The sequence below is a fragment of the Lithobates pipiens genome, unplaced genomic scaffold, assembly GCF_037356315.1.
Source record: "Lithobates pipiens isolate NorthernLeopardFrog02 unplaced genomic scaffold, aLitPip1_a1.2 Scaffold_3, whole genome shotgun sequence".
Lineage (NCBI taxonomy): Eukaryota > Metazoa > Chordata > Amphibia > Anura > Ranidae > Lithobates > Lithobates pipiens.
This window is the reverse complement of record NW_027507790.1, coordinates 192755875-192774887: the sequence shown is the minus strand read 5'-3', so window position 1 is coordinate 192774887 and position 19013 is coordinate 192755875. Positions and strand designations below refer to the sequence as shown.

At 39.1% G+C, this 19013-nt stretch overlaps 1 protein-coding gene across 6 annotated transcripts in view; it reads right to left on the bottom strand.

Moving 5' to 3' along the window:
• Positions 1-2640: 2640 nt before the first annotated feature.
• MAST4 (microtubule associated serine/threonine kinase family member 4) overlaps positions 2641-19013 on the bottom strand; it is an 831319-nt gene continuing 814946 nt past the window's right edge. For all 6 annotated transcript variants that reach the window (XM_077462654.1, XM_077462655.1, XM_077462658.1 and 3 more), the window contains 5 exons: positions 15349-15575; positions 15126-15248; positions 13855-13991; positions 11062-11243; positions 2641-10426 (listed from right to left, as the gene is read on the bottom strand). In XM_077462654.1, the coding sequence (XP_077318780.1) occupies positions 7017-10426; positions 11062-11243; positions 13855-13991; positions 15126-15248; positions 15349-15575 (4079 nt within the window). In that variant the 3' untranslated portion in view covers positions 2641-7016. The remainder of the gene's footprint in view (positions 10427-11061; positions 11244-13854; positions 13992-15125; positions 15249-15348; positions 15576-19013) is intronic.

The following is a 19013-nucleotide window of genomic DNA, read 5'->3' as shown; positions in this document are numbered from 1 at the left end:
TATCAGTGCTCATCAGTGCTGCATAACAGTGCCACCTAATCTGTTTAACATTAAAAAAAAAACGTATCGGTAATCCGTATCGGCGAGTACTTGAAAAAAAGTATTGGTACTTGTACTCGGTCTTAAAAATGTGGTATCGAGACAACCCTAATATACATATATAAAGCAGTCTATCCAATCTTTCAAAAATGATAAAGGGCTGAGGGCACATCCAGTTAAAAGCAATCAATGAGCTACTGACCCTATCAACACAGGAACCGTGCTAAATTCAGAAAGTTCATTGGTTGTTCCGAGTCTGAATTCTCTGTAATCCACCACAACCAGGTTTTCACAGACCATCTAACTGGGTCTTGTAAGATAGCTGTAGGATTGTATTACTTAACGCCTATGCTGTGAAAACTCCTTTTTAAATTACTTAGGGGTTTACATATAAAGAATAGTAAAGACTTCTTATGGCTACTATATTTGCATAGGTCAAAACAAGAACGTTGGAACAGGCACAAAATTTTGTAACCAATATACTTTGTGAATAGCCATGTACCTCTGCCTGATTTTGTGTGTTAAAAGTTGAAGTAAAAAGAAAAGGAAAAAAGTTATTATGTGCCACACAGTTCATACTCTGTCTTGTTGCACAAACTAGCTATTGCACTCACCACTGTGAATATACAACAAACGTTTGTCACCTGGCATGAGAAATTATAGTCGTTGGCTTAGACCAGTATTCAGTTTAAAGTGTACCTGTATTTAAATGTATGCATTGGGCAAAATAGAATAAAAAAGCATATGCAGTACATAGTTGCAAAATACATGCACATTTCCACAGGGTTTCATTTCTTAAAAAAAAGCACTGCATATGCAGAAAAACTGTTTTTTTTTTTGCTCAGACATTTAAAGAGGAAGTAAACCCTTCCAAACAACTTGGACCTACAGGTAAGCCTAGATTAAGGCTTACCTGTAGGTCCAAGCAATATCTCCTAAACCTATATGGTTTAGGAGATATTTGCCCGAAAATGGGCACCGCTGTCTACGGCGCATGCGCCGTAGACAGCGGCACGCAGGCGCACTAAATGCGGCAAATCCATGAATGGATTTGCCTAATTTGTCGACTCCCGTGCGCATGCGCGGGAGTGACGTCATTGCGGCTTCGCCGAGTGGCAGCGGCGGAGCTGCGAGACGCGACTCCCGTGCGCATGCGCGGGAGTGACGTCATCGCGGCTTCGCCGCTGTGATTCATCGGAGCTGCGAGACGCCACCAGCAACATGGATGCGGCGGACTACAGGGATCAGCGGCGACTTCGCTGGCTCCTGTGTCAGGTAAGTGACACATAATGAGCTACTATGCGATGCATAGTAGTCCATTATGCTTTACCTTTGCAGGGAAAAAAAGAGGAAGTAAACCCATCAGGGTTTACTTCCTCTTTAACTTCACGTGTGTATAGCTGGCACCACCCAGTTCCTTAAGAAAAAAAGCTGCACAACAGGAATGATCCAATGTGATTTATTCCAAAAAAAAAGTCAAATGACAACCACCGGGACAATGATGCAGGACCTCCTGGGTCCTGTGTTATTGTCTTGGTGGCTGTAATTTGACTTTTTTTTTTGAATAAATCAGGTTGGATTGTTCCTATTGTTATGCAGCTTTTTTTTTCTCTTTGAACATCAGTGGCAAGCCGTGGCTTGCCCCCAGCACATCCAGACTGCAGTGATTGTGCACCTGAAGCGGCGTTCCTTCCTTTGAACTCACCACCCGGGTCCTGTTAGCCCCTGCTACATAGACACAAAGGGGTTTAATTTACTGGAAAAAAAACTGGAGTGCAAAATCTGCTGCAGCTTCAGCTTCCAGTTTTTTTTTTGTCAAAGCTTAATTGAACACGCTTATTGGCTGCCATGCCCAGCTACACCATATTTTTTACTCTTCAGTTTTAGAAAATCAACCCCAAAGTGCCTCTACTGTGTCGTGTGAGCCTTGAGCAGTCTTTTGCAAAGTGGCCACATTAAAATTTGGTCTGCAGTCCATGGATGGTGTCTCCTAACTTAAAAAGGTTAGTTTAGTTAGCTTTTTCTAAATACAAGTTTTCTTTAAATCAACCCTCTCCGTATATAAAAATGACCAAGCTAAGATATACCTGTAAAAGCTACTTCCACTGCCCATGAGAACAAACAATTTCTCCAATAGTGTCAAATTGTCCCATGAAATCTGCTTGGATTTAGACACATCCAGGTCAAGCTCTGTCCTCAGTAGCTCTCACTAGTTCTTCCTGTTAACCTTCACACAGGCACAGGAAGCAAAAGTGAGGTGGAGGTCAGAAAGAAGAATTAATGGGAGCTTCGAAGAAGATTGATGTGGTGAAATTGTTGGTTTCCCAGTGGACTATAGGGTATAGTTTTACATCATTGGAATGGTGTGAGCAGCAGGAAAGGTAGGTATTTAGAGTCTTCTATTTACAGCTAATTATTGTTCGTCAATTATTGTATAGTGTCCGGATCACTTAAAGTAACTATTTTTACTTGACAATGTGCTTATTCATACTCTTTAATGTAGAGTATCCAAGAAGGCATACATTTTGGGACCAGAAGCAGTAAACACCAGTGACCTTGAGCCGCGAGCGCCTAGGGAAATGAACTGTCAGTCTGAAAAGCTTTGACCTTCATGCCGACCTTTTATTTCAATGTTATGCTTTGCAGCTGAAGTATAAATATGTGGTCAGTATACAACAAATACGACATTCATAAAGTTTGTGTTTTTATGGTGTATTTCATTTTATAGAAAGTTAAGACAACAAACACTTATTGCACAGATACTAAGCTGCTATTTCTACAGCAGGTAAGACTAGAAAAGGAGCACAGTTCGTAGAACCATTACATAGAAGAGACTAACCAGTAACACAAATATCTTACATTAGTAGTAAGGTCAACAACAGACAAATTGGACATGAACACATTGGGTAATTTCGGACTACAAAATAACTTGACAGGTGGAGGAAATGATCCCACAGTACATACATCTTTAAACATTTAATCAATGGGAGGTGAAAACTTTTCTGGTGAAAATGAAAACAGCTTCTCAATGTGCTAAGATGGTAATATTTTGAAAGGTAGATAACTGCTAAAATGCTATTGGAAGGTCATTTTGACTATATTTGGACATACTGCAGAATGGCCGTTTTTAAGTGAACCTGTACTGAAAAGTTAAATAACTTCCCTACCATAGCTTGTGTTAGCTTAGTCCTTTCTTATACTTCATCAAAAACACAAATAACTGCAGCTCACTCAATGTTAGAGAAAATACCAAGCCAGCCATTCTACCTAACACTTATCCAGTTATCAGGCTGAAGGGACAATTCTATCTAAACCACGACCCACAGTGACCACATTCCCTGCAAGATGTATTACAAGATGACAGTACACAAGCACCGGCATTCAAAGGAAGAAACAGTAATAGGTTATAATCAGCCACTACCTTTATTAATGTTTAGAAAACAGAGGTTTTCTCTTTTAGTATGTGCATGTACACTTTAAAAAGTATTAAGCAAGGTTTTTACAATGGCCTCTGTTACAGGAGTGCACCTTTGCTCTGTTAAGCTACAGTAGCGAGAATATTGTGATGATATTTTAGCAGGACAACATCTATATAATATACCTCCAATAATCATCACTTGCTTGTTGGCCATCCACACAAGCTGTTCATGTGAAACTAGTCATTAATGGCCATAGCAAGGATAAATGTAAGTCTCTACAAAAACTAGAGCAATACAGGCTCTGCGATTCCCACTATGTGGGATAATAGGAATCACTTGTCAAATACCAATAATCCTATGTATTCGAATCATCTTACGGTATTCCCATCACTGCACACCAGCCAATAGCACTCTAAAGGTGAGTGGTCAATGTCCTGGTTTTTCAAAGGTTATTGGGGCTGCTCTTGTACAATATAAAGGGTGAGATCATTTTTGCTGTGATATTCTGAAAAAACATGGAACCCCTTGGTGACTATGGACTGTATACCATGGTCAATTAGCCCCAGACTGGAAATTTTTTGACAAAAGCCTTGGCTGGTCTAAGAATATCCATCGCCTGCTGTAACCTGTGTGTTACTACAGCAAAGATGGCTAGTTTATAGAAAAGCAGCACCCAAACCCAAAAATAGTACTCTGATGACAGCTGTGCCAGTGCTTAAACATAGCTCTGCTAGGCATGTAAAAAGTTTGTTCAAATACGGAAATGTAGCATGATGTCTTTCTATGGCACATCTTCGCTTTCAGTGTGACCCTGCATGTGATGTTTCCCACAACATGACAACCTCAAACTGGTCTGTCAGCTAAAACAATGTAACATGCAGATGATTATGACAAACACCGAAACCGACATATCTACTACACACATCACAAAAACCGATTCCTAAACTGCAACAAAAATTGTGTGTTGTAAAAACTTACTAGAGATGGGGCATATGGATGTGGATTCTGTCATGTCGTTTTCTTTTCTGCGGTGGATGTTTGACATGATAACTCACAGACCTGCACCACATATACTTGCAGATGTGTGTCATGATGTGATCTCAGTGAAAAACACTGGAGCCGATTACCTGTTACTGAGAACTGCACCAGACCATTATATCTTTCTAAGATATTGAACCTACAATGTTCAATGTATAAGGTGTTCCTAAGGGATGAAAGTGAAGGAATGCTTGGCGTTTTATGAAATAAGTGTGGATAGCAGAGATGTGTTTTACTTCTAGCAACCAATCAAAAACCAGTTTCTATCATCTTGAATCAGGAACACTCCTATCATGAGGCATATGCATATTTTATATTCATTGTTCCTGTCTTCTGCTAGTATAAATAATGGAGAAGGTGATGCACAGTGTGATGCTAGCTATCTATACTAGCATAAACAGCCATGATCTAGGGAGTAGAGGCTTTAAACATGGATATGACTTTTAATGAAAATGGGACAGGAGCAATATTTTAAGATCAGCCTCATGTTTATGATAAAACCCTCCTACTCTGATTTTACTAAACCACTGCAAGGTAACATTCAACTGATTGCTGTGGGCCACAACACAGCAATATGATTTGTATTCTACTACTCGAAAAAATTCATATGGCATCGCCATGGTTTAGAGTTTACTCAAATCTTTTTAGCTATGGATTGAGATTCAACAAATGTGATGGAGAATGAGTACATAAAATATAAATAAGGCTTTACAAAAAGATAGAAAGTAATATCACCTTCCAAGCACCAAGTAGCTCTAACATGGCCCCTGTGTTACACAAAAAACATTTTTATTTTACATTATTCACATATTTATAATACACAAAAAGGAGATGCTATGAAATGTATGGAGTTATTTAATGCACTTACAAAAAATGTGAACCCAGCACAGCAAAACCTCTACATTGTAAGGCCCCCGGCTATGAATCAACATCTAAAGGTATACTCATAAGAAAGGCTGTTTTTTTTTTTTTAGTCTTCAAAACAAGTTTCCCTTTTAAGCCTATGAAGTAAATAAAAAAAATATATACATTCAACAACTGTATGAGAAACAGTTTTTGTTATACAGAGTTATGGTTTTTGCACTTGTGAAATGGAGGCAAAACTGGATGCCATTAACACACCTAATTTGAAGATACATATATTATTTTAACAGCACAATGGGTAAACTGTCCATTTAACGCATAAGTTAAATCTGCAGTTAATTTACCTACAGGGCAAAGATCTACGAGGAGCAATTCTATTCCACTAAACCTACTTTTTGTACTAGTTGATCTTCATTGGCTACATGTGAATTATTTGGCACAAAAGACCTGCAAACTAGACTATACTTAAAAAGGTATTTCCCACTACACAGAAATCAGTGGTGGCCCTCGATGTTACAATTCAGCCAACAATTCTTGAGTTGTCACTCAGGTCTCATCCTCCAAGCCTTTCTACCAGTAGTTAAGTATTGGATCCATAGAAGTCTACAGAACTCACTAATACATGAGCTGCAAAACAATGGCATCTGAAAGTGCGCAGCATGGAAGATCAAGGGGAAATCATTAACAGAGAGTGTTGGTAGTGGGTGAAGGTGAATACTATGCACACCTCCATGCCCTGAGTTGTGTTCTCCCCCTCAAATTAGCCCATAAATGTATATAGGAAATCTCCCACTGCCACAACAAGGTGAAAACAGCTGAACTGGAAGTTGCTAAGATTAGTACTTTCAGACGAGAGATTTGGGTAAAAGGATTTGAACAGAGTTACACACCACATTTGCATTCTTACTACACACCACCCATTGGTTATTTACATGGCTTTTTGTGTATTTACCCTTTAAGCACTTTTGGTCATTTTACTTTTTTTTAACTGTTAATACACACTTAACCATTATTAAATTAGGCCCTCATTTTGAGACAAACTTCTGTGATAGCGAAAGGACTGTCTGTTTGGAAACAGCTTATATTTGTCATAATATCCATAATTTGTTGTATTGTTCATTTATAGTGGCCATACTAATATTAAATTACATTAAAATAATGCCACAAAATTGACATCTAGTCTTTGGGTGTGACCACATTTTAAAAGAAAATCTTTTTCTTAAAACACCAAAAGTGGAAAGCTCTCTTAATTTCACTTTTGCCACTGATAAGATGGGGGTTCTGATTTCAGTTTTGTAAGTAGTCAAAAGTAAGAAAAAAAATGTACAATAAGAAAATAAGCAGTGGAATTCAACAGTCTAGTGTACATTCTACGTTCAAAAAAAGATACAACAGTAACTCTCTACAGAGACCTTATTTTCCATAGCCCTTGCCCTGTCACAAACATTACAGGCACACCTTTTAGCTTATAAGAGTGTACCCGGACAGCAACCCAGTTACAGGCTGGATTTCGAGTACAATCCCCTTTGCCTTTTTTTTTTTACACATAACATAGTACAAATGCAAATAAACCACAACACAGTGCTGGTTATCAAAGTAGTCTTGATTTAGCAGCAGCCACTACAGTAAAGAGGTCTTAATGAAGGTGCTGGCAGATTATGTCGTCTTTTTTTGAGGACTACTCTGTGAAACACTGTCCTTTCCTCTTTTCTGTCCTTTTAAGTCTTTATCTGAGGAAAGGGAGGAATAACTCTCCAGAGATGCAGCTGGTGGCTTGGGTATACTTTTTACGATGTTCTTCTTGCTGGGAGAGGAAGGTGGATCTCTCCGAACTGTCCCTGGTGTGGTGGTACTAGAAACTTGTTTCTCAATGACAGGTTTACTGGATAGGCAGCCTTCTTTTGTAGCAGGGCAAGACCTACTGGAGATCTCTTGAAGATCCTTCTTTGATTTAACAGTATCAACATTCATATTATGATTTTGCTCCACTTTATCCTTACAAACATTCACAGGACATACGGCCATGTCTGGTTTGGATAAAGAGATGTTCGTACTCCCAACTTTGGGCAAAGCAGCACTGCCAGTACTTTTAGTATCACACAGTGCATTTCTCTGGTCTCTTTCTTTTCCAACCAAGTTCTGAGAAATGCTAGACTTTTGCTTATCTAACATTACCTCTCTAGTATCTTTACTGGTAAAGGGAGTAACCTTTTTGCCCTTGTCATTCTGAACATAAAGTGCTTCAGTGCATTTATTTTCTTGAACATTTTCAATGGATGGAGGCCCAGTCTCTGTAACATCAAGAACAGCTCTACTTTGTACAGAACTTTTGACAGTACTGGCTCTAGTTAATTTCATATGTGCGCTTGTTTTTTCTTTTAAATGTGTTTTTGCGGAACAATCCTTAAGGTTAACCGTGTTTGCAGCATCAGGCCTGACTGTTGCAGTAACATTGACACTCTGTTCAGAGTTTGATACATTAATAAAGTCCTTAGTATTCACGTTGTTTTTGGACGATGTAGAGCTAAAACTGGGTCCCTTTTTAAAGGTATCTTTATTCTCAACAGAACATCCTGAAACTGCATTTAATCCAGTGCCAGCTTGTGTAAAACTTTCAGCTTTATTTGTAACTTTTTGATTATTTGGTAGGTCTGCCAAACTTGGCTTAGTGTTTTGCGTTAAAATGCTTTTTTCAGACAGAACTATTTTTACAGAACTGGACTTAGATTCAGCCATCGCTTTTGGTTTGTTAAGGGAGCTGACAAGTTGCAGGCAAACAGTTTTTTGTTCTTCCCTAAGTGGTGAAAGGGCTTTAATACTTGTTACAGGTGGGATATTTGCAGCTGTAGATGACCGCTTAATGTCAGAAATGCAAGTATCTCTTTTCAGAAGAGGGACCTCTACACCATTCTTCTTTATATTCCCTGGATCTCCTTTATGTAGAGCAGCATCTTGCAGCTTATTTTGGCTATACTGATTTCTAGAAGTGAGCTCTGCATTCTGCAAAATTTTTTTGGCAGTGACAAGTTCAATGGGATGACAAGCATCAACATTTTTTTTCACACATTTTTGATGATCAAGTGCCATTTGGGACACTGCTGTCCCCGTATTTCCTTCCTCTATACAGCTCAATGCTGAGCTGTACTTTTCTGAGTTGCTGTAGTCTGCCAGAGTTGTAGCAGTGAAATCCTCAAAGGAATCCCTCGACATACGAGTCCTTTCAGTGGACGATGAACTATGTCTTTGCTCTAGTGAGCACTTGACAGAGGACACCTCCTGATATACCATTTCTTGTCTATCAACTTTCACAGAAGTAGACAGTTGTTCAGTTACTGGGCATGCTGTTGGCTTTACTGTGCTAATCCTCTGGCTTTGAAGCGGATTTGTCACATCCACAAGGTTTTCCTTTGTTCTTAGGCCTGATGAGTCTTTGTTTTGACAAATCTTTGCAGTGCGGCAGTAAGGCTGTAGAGGCTCACAGGGTTTTTCCTCCAAGGGTCCCTTTTGCACTATGGGAACACCAGAGCAATTAGAGCTGGTTTTGGTAAATATGACATTTGTGTTATCTAGACCTTCACTCTTTAAATTTCGGCTCTGCTCATCAGATTTTGTTTGATTATTACAAATATCAGGCTCAGCTTTTGTAACCTTTGGTCCTGACAGCAGTGCTATGTCTAAAGTGCCTTCAATAGGCTTTAGGGATGAAACAGACCTTGCTTCTAGTTTATATTCAGAAGGGCTTTTCCGCACAGGTGTCTCTGTGGTTGTAACAGTCGATTTGTCTACATTACTTTCGCTTCTATTGTTTACATTTTTTAAGGCTGTAAAAGAGACTGGAGTGCTCTGAACACTGGGGATACAAGTCCGGTTATCTAGCAAGGTTAGAGATTCTGTCTGTAAATGTACAGGCTTTGCCTGCATACATTCATGAGATACTGGAACAATTTTAGGCTTCAAAACTGGACAAAGACTACCATCTTTGTCTTCAAATGACTTTTTCTTCCGGAAGTAATCAATGTTTGCTGTGGCAGGTTTATCTAATGGGTCATCTTTTATACCCTTCTCGGATGGATGGGCAAGTTTCTCTTGGAAGGAGGAGGAGGTGGGTCCTTTCTTGAGTTCATAGGACATGTGGGCAGTTTCAGCAACTGGAGAGCTATGATTGAATGATTGACTATCTAAAGAAAGGCTGGTGCCATTTGGGCGAGAACTTAAACTCTTGCAGGGAGATTCTTTGAACATAATGCCTCCCGAACGAGTTTCGTAAGTGGAAAATTTATTTTCAGATATGGCTGATCTTTTTATTTGTGCTTTGTCATCTTTGTCAGCTTCTGTTAGCTGGTGTCGGATTTCACTATGCAAATCTGATATTATGTTTTGTTTCAGAAGAAAGTCCTGTCTTTCTGAAATATCTTTCTTTTTTATTACCATTTTGGCTTTAAGCTTCTCTTTATCCAGCTCATCCAGTGACTCTTGCCTCCCAAGTTTTCGACATACTGGACGCTTGAGACAGCCTTGCTCCACAGGTCTAACACGTGTAGATGCTGGAATATCACATGTGTTCTCCTCAAGGCTCTGTAATGTTACATCACGTTGTGTTTGCTTATGAACTTCTTCCTTGGTTATTTCAAGATTGTGCTTGCGTGGACATAAGTGCTTTTTCTCACAACAATAGGATGGAGAGAGCTTTTCTTCGGACTGAACTCTTTTCAACAATGGAGATCTTGGGGGTTCAGCACTCTTGGGCCTGACAACATGTCTTACTATTGTTGGTGGAGAGTGCATTTTTGCTGAAAAATTAGGTGTTGCCTTTGAGTTCCCCATGGAGTATCCATGTAATGGTGATGGAGAGCGCTGTGGTGAGGGAGGTTGAGGAGTAGGTGATGGGGTTCTTGCCAATGGGGAAAGCGGTATACTGCCTGCAGACTTTCGCCTTCCAGACCTGTACCGCTGTCCTCCAAGCTTTGGTCCCAACCCGTGTAGAGTGCTAGGCCTTATGTGCCCAGAGCCAGCTGGAGAATTAGGAGCACTTGAACTTGGGGAGCTACTCTGTGAAGAATTGGTGCCTACAAACAAAAATAAACACAAAATTAGAACGTATATAAAAAATAAACAAATAAATTAAAAAACACAAGAATATGTTGCATAGGAAAGTAGTAAATTATAAAACAGTAATGCCCCCCCACGTAGCCTTTATTACTTGCTTCCCATGGTGTTGTCTTTTTTTTTTTTTTTTTTTAAACAAAACCAGGAAAATAAATTTTCTTGGAAATATTAGTTAAATAGGAGGCCCCCAGAATATGTTGCCGCTCACTGATTAATACACATTTGTTTCCAGTGTAAAAATTAAATGACAAAACTTCCAATGGTCCAATAAAAAAATAATTTTTTGCAGCAATATTCACTTTCAATCCCAGCTAATGGCTTTATATGTCCCTCAGTTACCTTTAATTATGCTCCCCAGTATACACTATGCAGATGCATAGCAGATGTTTGTCTGAACACCTTATAGAAGGGATAAAAGTTTAGAGTAGGAATAATGCTGGGTGTCAATCAACTTGGTAGGTCTGTGGGGAACAGTGCCAGGGACGAAACAAATATTGCTGCAAGAGCTGCATTTTCTATCTTTATAAATCTTGGACTATCTATTCCCATCTGAGAGAGAGAAGCCCAGTTGCTTAAATGTGTTTTATTGTCTCACCTGATGGAAAGTCAGGAGTGGAGCGGCAGCTGGGAGTTGGAGATCTGGGGGACAAGCTGTGGGTGGGTGATGCGGGTAAGCTCTCTCCAGAAGATAGGGAGCGGTTTAAGCAGGAGAAGCTTCGGCTTGTGTGAATCAGAGGAGATGGTTGCTTGGTCAGTTTTTTGAAAAAGGACCTCCTCCTGAAAAAGAAAATTATATGCTCACAAATAATCATATTCTACAAATTTATTTTGCAATTTCATGTACTATGTTTTATTTCAAATGACCTTCCTAGAATTTTATTCTTCAAATTATGTAGCAAAAAAATCAGGTTTATATATACCAACACATTCATATGAATTGTAGCATATTTTTAAGTAAACAAAAACACGTACTCAGGAAAATATTATGTAAATTTGGTACAGTACAATAAAATACACCATTTAGCAATAGTTATGCAGTGGAACTTTTAAACACAAAAAGTATGCGAGCTATTTAGACCATATAAGAACTTCCCAGCTAAAACCTCAAAACAACCACTTTCGGTGGTTATTTCGCTTTATGTCACACAGATATTTCAATGTGTTTATGTACTACTGTTCTGGCCATGATGGCTTATACCGATTCATGTACCATGCGTACATGAAATCTAAATCTTTTTCTGACACCTTGTTTCTTAAGTTAAAATCAATATTTTTTGCTACAAAATTACTTGGAACCCCCAAACATTATATATATTTTAGCAGAGACCCTAGGGAATAAAACGTCAATTGCTGCAATATTTTATGTCACTTCAATGAATATATATAAAAAAAAAAAGAAACAGTAAAGTTAGCCCAATTTTTTTTTGTTTTAATGTGAAAGATGATGTTACGCCGTGAGAATCGTGATCTATCTTCTAAGCAAAAAAATTTTGATTCTCATTTTAGCCAGAATCGCGCAGCTCTACATAGGCGGCACCATGGATTGTATGTGGGTGTGTAACACACTATCCTCTGAGAAGTGCAATATGTCCTATGTATAATATAAAACAGTGTGAGGCGGTCTGACAGTTTAGGGGAAACTATTTTCATGTCCTCCAAAATCTTGTCCCAATCCTCATGCTCAATTAATCCAACATCCATCTCCCATCTAGTCTTGGTAGTATAGGACAATGCTGTGGTACTAGGGAGGCTGATGGTGGAGTATAGGGTGGAAATTAGTTTGGCTGGTTCAGTGCCTGTGACTACAATAGAGGGGACTACCAGGGATGGTTTGGATCCAGTAAACTGGGTTTGTTTAGCGTGGCGGAGTTGTAGATATCTAAAGAGAAGGCAGTTGGGGAGGCAAAATTAGTTCTTTAGCGTTTGAAATGTTTTAAGTCCCGTAGTGGTCATGATCTGGTGTATGTACAGGATCCCATGGTGTATCCACTCCACCGGGTTTGGAATGGACAATAATTCAGGTAAGCATGTGTTGAACCAGAGAGGGGTGTGAGAGTGGACCTGTGGGGTCCTGAGTTTTTGTAATGCCATCCGCCATACCCTCCGGTAGTGTGTCAGCATGTCAATGGGGCTCTGGAGACCGACTGAAGTGGTCATCAGGGCGCTCACAGAGTAATATCTGGTATCTTGGTAGCTTGTTTTTGTCAAAATTATAGAAATGGGACAGTTGGGAGGCAAGATAATAGTCCTGAAAATCTGGAAAAGCAGCTCCTCCCATTGTCACTGGGTTCTTCATGATTCTCCAAGATAATTTGTGTCTGCTCTGACCCCATATATAAACAAATTGAACACACATTTTTACAACAAACTTTTATAGTCATCTGCCAATAAAAACCAAAAAAAAAAAAACAGAACACCACACTTACCTGATGAATGAGTTACATTTTTACCAGCTCAGTGATTTATAGATACCCCCACTTACAGTAACCATATTTAGGATCTGACTTGTGAGACCCCAAGTCGCATGACATGTTAAATCCCATGTTAGTCAATGTGAGCTGTCTTAAATAGCACTACTGAAGTCACTTGGACTTGGACTTTAGAAAAGGTTCCTGTACTTATTCAAGGTTATTTATGGTCATAGACTTTAATGGAAGTCACCTTCAAGGCAGATCCTCATCTATATTAATGTGATTTTGATAGCTTCAAAGTCACATCAAAGTAATACTCAAGTTGCCAGCAAATCACCAGGAAGTCACCTGTCAAAATCTTTCAGAACACGATAACTACACATGCTCTAGTTTATCTAAACATTTGACACATTTAATATTGTTATGTATAAAGTTTGGTGTATAGAAAAGTATGCTGGAGAATTGTACAGGCCTTTAAGTGACACTAAAATCATGTTTTAAAAAGGAGGCCCTCAGCCTCCTTCAATTTTTTTTTTGCTTCTGTTATCTGACTTTGTTGGAGAATGGCTAAATCCATTCATCATGGTCCCATTGTAAGTAGCAAGTAGTTCTGTTGCTCAATCCCGAGTTGGACTAAAAATGATAGGATTTGTAGTATGCATAGAGTACATGACTGCAACTGATCATGATCCAAGCCTGGATGTTAGGAGAGTCTCAGCTTTTCCTCAACCTTCAACTTATTCACTAAATTAAGCACGTGATAGAAATGAATATGTATCTCAGTTTATACTGTAGTTTTGTTCTCACCTGGGATATATATATTTTAACATCATTACAATAGTAGTCCTACAATACTAGTACTAATCAATCAATATTATCAAAGATTTTTATGAAGTTCTAAATGTGAAAAAAATATCTGCAAATGCAACTGCACACAGTACTTTATATCCATGAATTGTAAACCAGCTACAACTCACCGTTCCATATTCTCTTTCTTCTTGGATTTCTTGCTGCGTCTCACCATCCGGCTTCTGTAACTGTTCCTCCTCGCAGGGCCCGTTTTAATCGACGTATTCTCAAAGGAGGTTGTGGTGATTGCTACCTTGCTGCCACTCTGCCAACAAATCATAATATATAAGAGATTGCAAATTAGAAATACACACACACACACACACACACACACACACACACACACACTATCTTCCACGTTTATAACTAGAAGCTTAATAGCTTTTGTAATCCCTACAGAATGCAAGCTGAAGTTAGAGGCCGACTGGCTACCATGCACAGTTGCACCAGATTTTGCACTCTCCAGTTTTAGTAAATCAATCCCATGGAGTACAACTAGAAGATGGGGTAGGATCTTCACACGTTGTGGTAACGGAAGTCATTCAGGGGAGTAAAATGCAAATCCAAGTTTTAAATTCTGTTCACTACCCTTTACAAGTTATAGACTGTAGCCTAGCCTGTATGCAGTATGCAGCGTATGGTCTGAGCACTAACAGGCTGATCCCCCCCCCCACTCCTCCAACCTCTGCAGCAATGCTGGCAGCACTATTTCCCAAAGACAATCTCTGTATATTACGCTGAGCATGTGCACTCAACTTATTTGGTTGACCATGGTGAGGCCAGTTCTGAGTGCAACCTGTCCTATGAAATTGCTATATGGCCACCGTGCTGCAGCTCAGTTTCAGGGTCTTGCCAATCTTCTTATAGCCTAGGCTATCTTTATGTGGAGCAACAATTCTTCTTTTTCATACCCTCAGAGAGTTCTTTGCCATGAGGTGCCATGTTTAACTTCCAGTGACCAGTATGATAGAGTGAGAGCGATAACAACAAATTTAACACACCTGCTCTCCATTCACACCTGAGACCTTGTAACACTAACAAGTCACATGACACTGTGGAGGAAAAATGCCTAATTGGACATTTTTACTTGGGGGTGTACTCACTTGTGTTGCCAGCGGTTTAGACATTAATGGTTGTGTGTTGAGTTATTTTGAGGGGGCAGCGAATTTACACTGTTAGACAAGCTGCACACTCACTACTTAACATTGTAGCAAAATTGAAATTCTTCAGTGTTGTCATGTAAAAAGATATAATAAAGTATTCACAAAAATGTGAGGGGTGTACTCACTTTTGTGAAATACTAATATATATATATATATATATATATATATATATATATATATATATATAAAACCATTACTAATAAACCTTATTGTAAGAATATTAATTCAAGATTTACCTTAAGAAGGAGTTCTATGACCTCAGTGTGAACAAGCCCATGTACTGGCTCATCATTTATATGAGTGATAAGATCTCCAGCTTTAAGACCAGCCTGGTAGGCAGGGCTACCTTCTTCAACACTCTGCATGAAAAGCAAATATGTGTTAATAAAATCGACAACAGGCAATGCACATTTCTTAGCAGAGAGACAAAACACAAGCACACAGAGTAGGAAGAATTACCCAGACAATATGGTGCACAGTGTAGATATCGCTGTCGCCTACAAACACTCTGATTGCCTGAAGTGTGAAACCAAACTTTTTGCCAGAACTCTGTATAACGATTGGCTGCCTTGGACTGAATGAGGAGATAGAAGAATCCCGACTGGGAGAGGAGTCTCTTGAAGATGGATCTGACGACAGAGAAAGTGGAGAAACGGGACTACCCAATGGAGACACGCTGTACACATCTGAAAAGAAAAACTATAAACCTTTAACCCATGGCACACTGCATGTGCTAGGTAGTAATACACAGCCAAGCAGTGGAGAAGAAGCTAGCTGAATCAAGCTTCATACCAGGACAATTAAATCATGCAGGTGATGTACTGTACGATGAGGTAAGACGTGAACTTGAAAATAATGCAAAGCACTCCAAACACTGCAGGAAGATTTCTGGAAGCACAGCAGGCTTATACAAAAAAAATGGGTATGACAACCACATGAAGGTGTACCTAGTCCGCATACGACAAGATCAAAAATAAGAAGGATGACTGCTGCCATACCTTCACAATGATTATTAAAATGGATAAAAATTATGGTACTTTCTATGAAATAAAATTATATCATCTAACGACCCAATACTACCAGTTTTAGGGTGATTGAATTCTCAAGCACAGCCCTGAAGCTTGTGAGATGTCAATCAATTGTTGTATACAAATCACATCCATTACATTAAAGGGGTTGTAAAGGTTCGTTTTTTATTTTCTACATAGGTTCCTCTAAGCTAGTGCATTGTTGGTTCACTTACCTTTTCCTTCGATTTCCCTTCTAAATGTTTTTTTTCTTTGTCTGAATATCTCACTTCCTGTTTCTCCTCAGTAAACTTCTCACCATCATCCGAGCTGGTGGTTAGTCAGCCAGAACAGCTTACTGAACAGCTTACTGAGGAGGAACAGGAAGTAAGAAATTCAGACAAAGAAAACAAAGAAAAAAAACATTTATAAGGGAAATCGAAGGAAAAGGTAAGTGAACCAACAATGCACTAGCTTATACGAACCTATTTAGAAAATAAAAAACTAACCTTTACAACCCCTTTAAATCTTGATATTTCTTTTTACACCTTCCTGAAATAAAACATTAGCAACTCTGTGTCAAGCCATATAACAATCCAAAGCCAGCAGGGTACAACAAGAGAAACATTGCTGAAAAAAAGACTGACAAGACAAAGCAGAACCTGTCCTGACAAAATACAAAAATTTTATTTTTTTAACAAAATGTTGCAATCCTCTAATGAAACAACAAGCAAATATTTCTAAAGCTGCCCGTTTAAAAATAAATAAAACAACCATGGTACTCTGGACTTAATGGCAGACATAGTGCACCTTGAATAAAAGTGCTCAATGTGGTGCTAGATTAGGGGTCTCAAACTGCTCCTCCAGCTGGTGCAAAACGACAAGTCCCATCGTGCCTCTGCCTGTGGGAATCATGCTTGTAACTGCCTTGCAATGCCTCATGGGACTTAGAGTTTTGCAACAGTTTGAGACCCCTGTGCTAGACTAACTGATAAATCTAAGCAGTCAATATAAAACCACACTGCTGGTTATAGTATGCAAAAAAGTTAGGCATCAGTAACTGTGGAAGCAAATTCAATTGGCCATCATGGAGAAGGTGCGGCTTCTTCCAACCCACACTACTGCAAAAGCTGAGATATCCGAGCCTTCTCTTTTTTTTCATGTCAGCACCTCTGTGCTGCTCCCCTCTACCCCTAGCCAACGACTACCAATTACAGAAACACTTTAGAGAAAATGTGAAATGTCATTTCAGTCAAGCTTATTAGAGAGGCCCAGAACCTAGACCACACAAGCCCCATCAAGTTCACTTGTTATGACAAGAGCAGATATATGTCCCTCTGTGACATCCACGTGGGGCCAAGTGAAGTAGCTAGAACTTCTACCAAAAAAAGGTGATCATGACAAGTTTACACGTTCCCAATTTGTAATATTTACTGTGAAAAATAATTATATATTCCACACAGTGTATTCGCTGAGAAAATTAACTAATTTCAAAATTTAGGAATATGTGATATTGTAGGCAACAAGTGAAGCAAATACAAAACATGCTACCAAAGCAAACTGTATTATAACTGTAATGGAGTCTACAACCTGCTTACTCATCGATTCCTTTCAAATGAGCCAAGCGCCAATTAATATGTCTATCCCAGGCCCACAGGTTCTGGGCGGTTTAATAATGAAGTGTTTTGGGGCTCTCACAAGGTGACCCATTTATTTTCTTAGCAGGAGAAGAATTTGAAATGAAAGTATTGTTATTAAAGAGGTTTACTATGAAGAGTGTAGGTGGTAGTACATGTTATAGAGCAGGGGTTCTCAACCTCAGTCCTTGAGTACCGCCAACAGGTCATGTTTTGGGAATTTCTCCTAGATAAAATAGCTGTCCAAAATACCAAGCCATTGACTTTGATTTAAAGCACCTGTGTAAGATAAAGGAAACCCTGCAAACATGGCCTGTTGGGGGTACTTGAGGACTGAGGATGATAACCACTGTTATAGAGTATTAGGCTCTGAAATTTACACAGACACCCGAGAGTTATGCATTGTCTGTTATGCCTTTTCTTGGAAATATTTTCAGCCATACAATCACCAGCAACAAGCATACCCTTATGGGTTTACAAGCAACCAGTGTTTAGAACAGTGGTCTCCAAACTGACACCCTGGGGCTGAATTCAGCCTTTAGGCATTATTCCTGTCAATGACACCAACAATGAGGCATAATTCCTCCCACTGACACCAAGGCAGCACTATTCCTTCAGTGACACCAATGATGGGGCTTAAATCCTTTCACCGACAACAAAAATGGGGTACCATTCTTTCCAACACCACCAACTATTTCTCCCCCTAATATCAAAGCTCAGGCATTGTTTACTCCCACTGTGCATAGTCCAGCCCCCTAAAGTCTGAAGGACAGTAAACTGGTCCTTTTTTAGAAAGTAGAGAGATCCATGGTTTAGTAGGTTCTATGACAATCGAGGTCAGGGTGGCTGGATAATAGATGGAGAGAGTGATGCCCCCACCACTACCTACAGAAAGTGCATAGAAAAAAACCCTTTACAATAAAAAAGTATAAATGCTACACTGTTCTGGGCAGGTACATATGATTTCTACTACTAGTTTCTTTACAAAACTAGTGCATTGCATCCCTTTTCACTATTTTATAATAAGCAAGCAGTATCAGTTCACCCAATTACTATGGGATTTGATATGAATTCGGTGCAGGTGCAATATCCATGTCCCTTATTATAGAAACAGGCAAATTTAAAACAGCACATCTGAAAATTGTATACAAAATAATTGTCTCAAAAGTCCATTTGTTTCATCATCGTTAAAGTCCTTTCGGCATAGAGGAAGACTCAGTCGGTTGAAACGTGTTGTGGTTTACTGTTTAATGTGTTATTTTGTTTCTTTTGCCGTTAGGAACTTAATGACAAAACAAATAGACTTTTAATAGACTTTTTGATGTGCTCATCAAATCTTGTCTGGACTTCTTTCCATTTTACCTATAAAACGTGTGGACAGTATCCAGCCAATTCTCCTAGAGAATGTGTGGTTACGGACATTCTAAAGACAGGTGGGTAATGGAAAGCTTGCAGCAATAATGGCTGACAAATGGTAGAA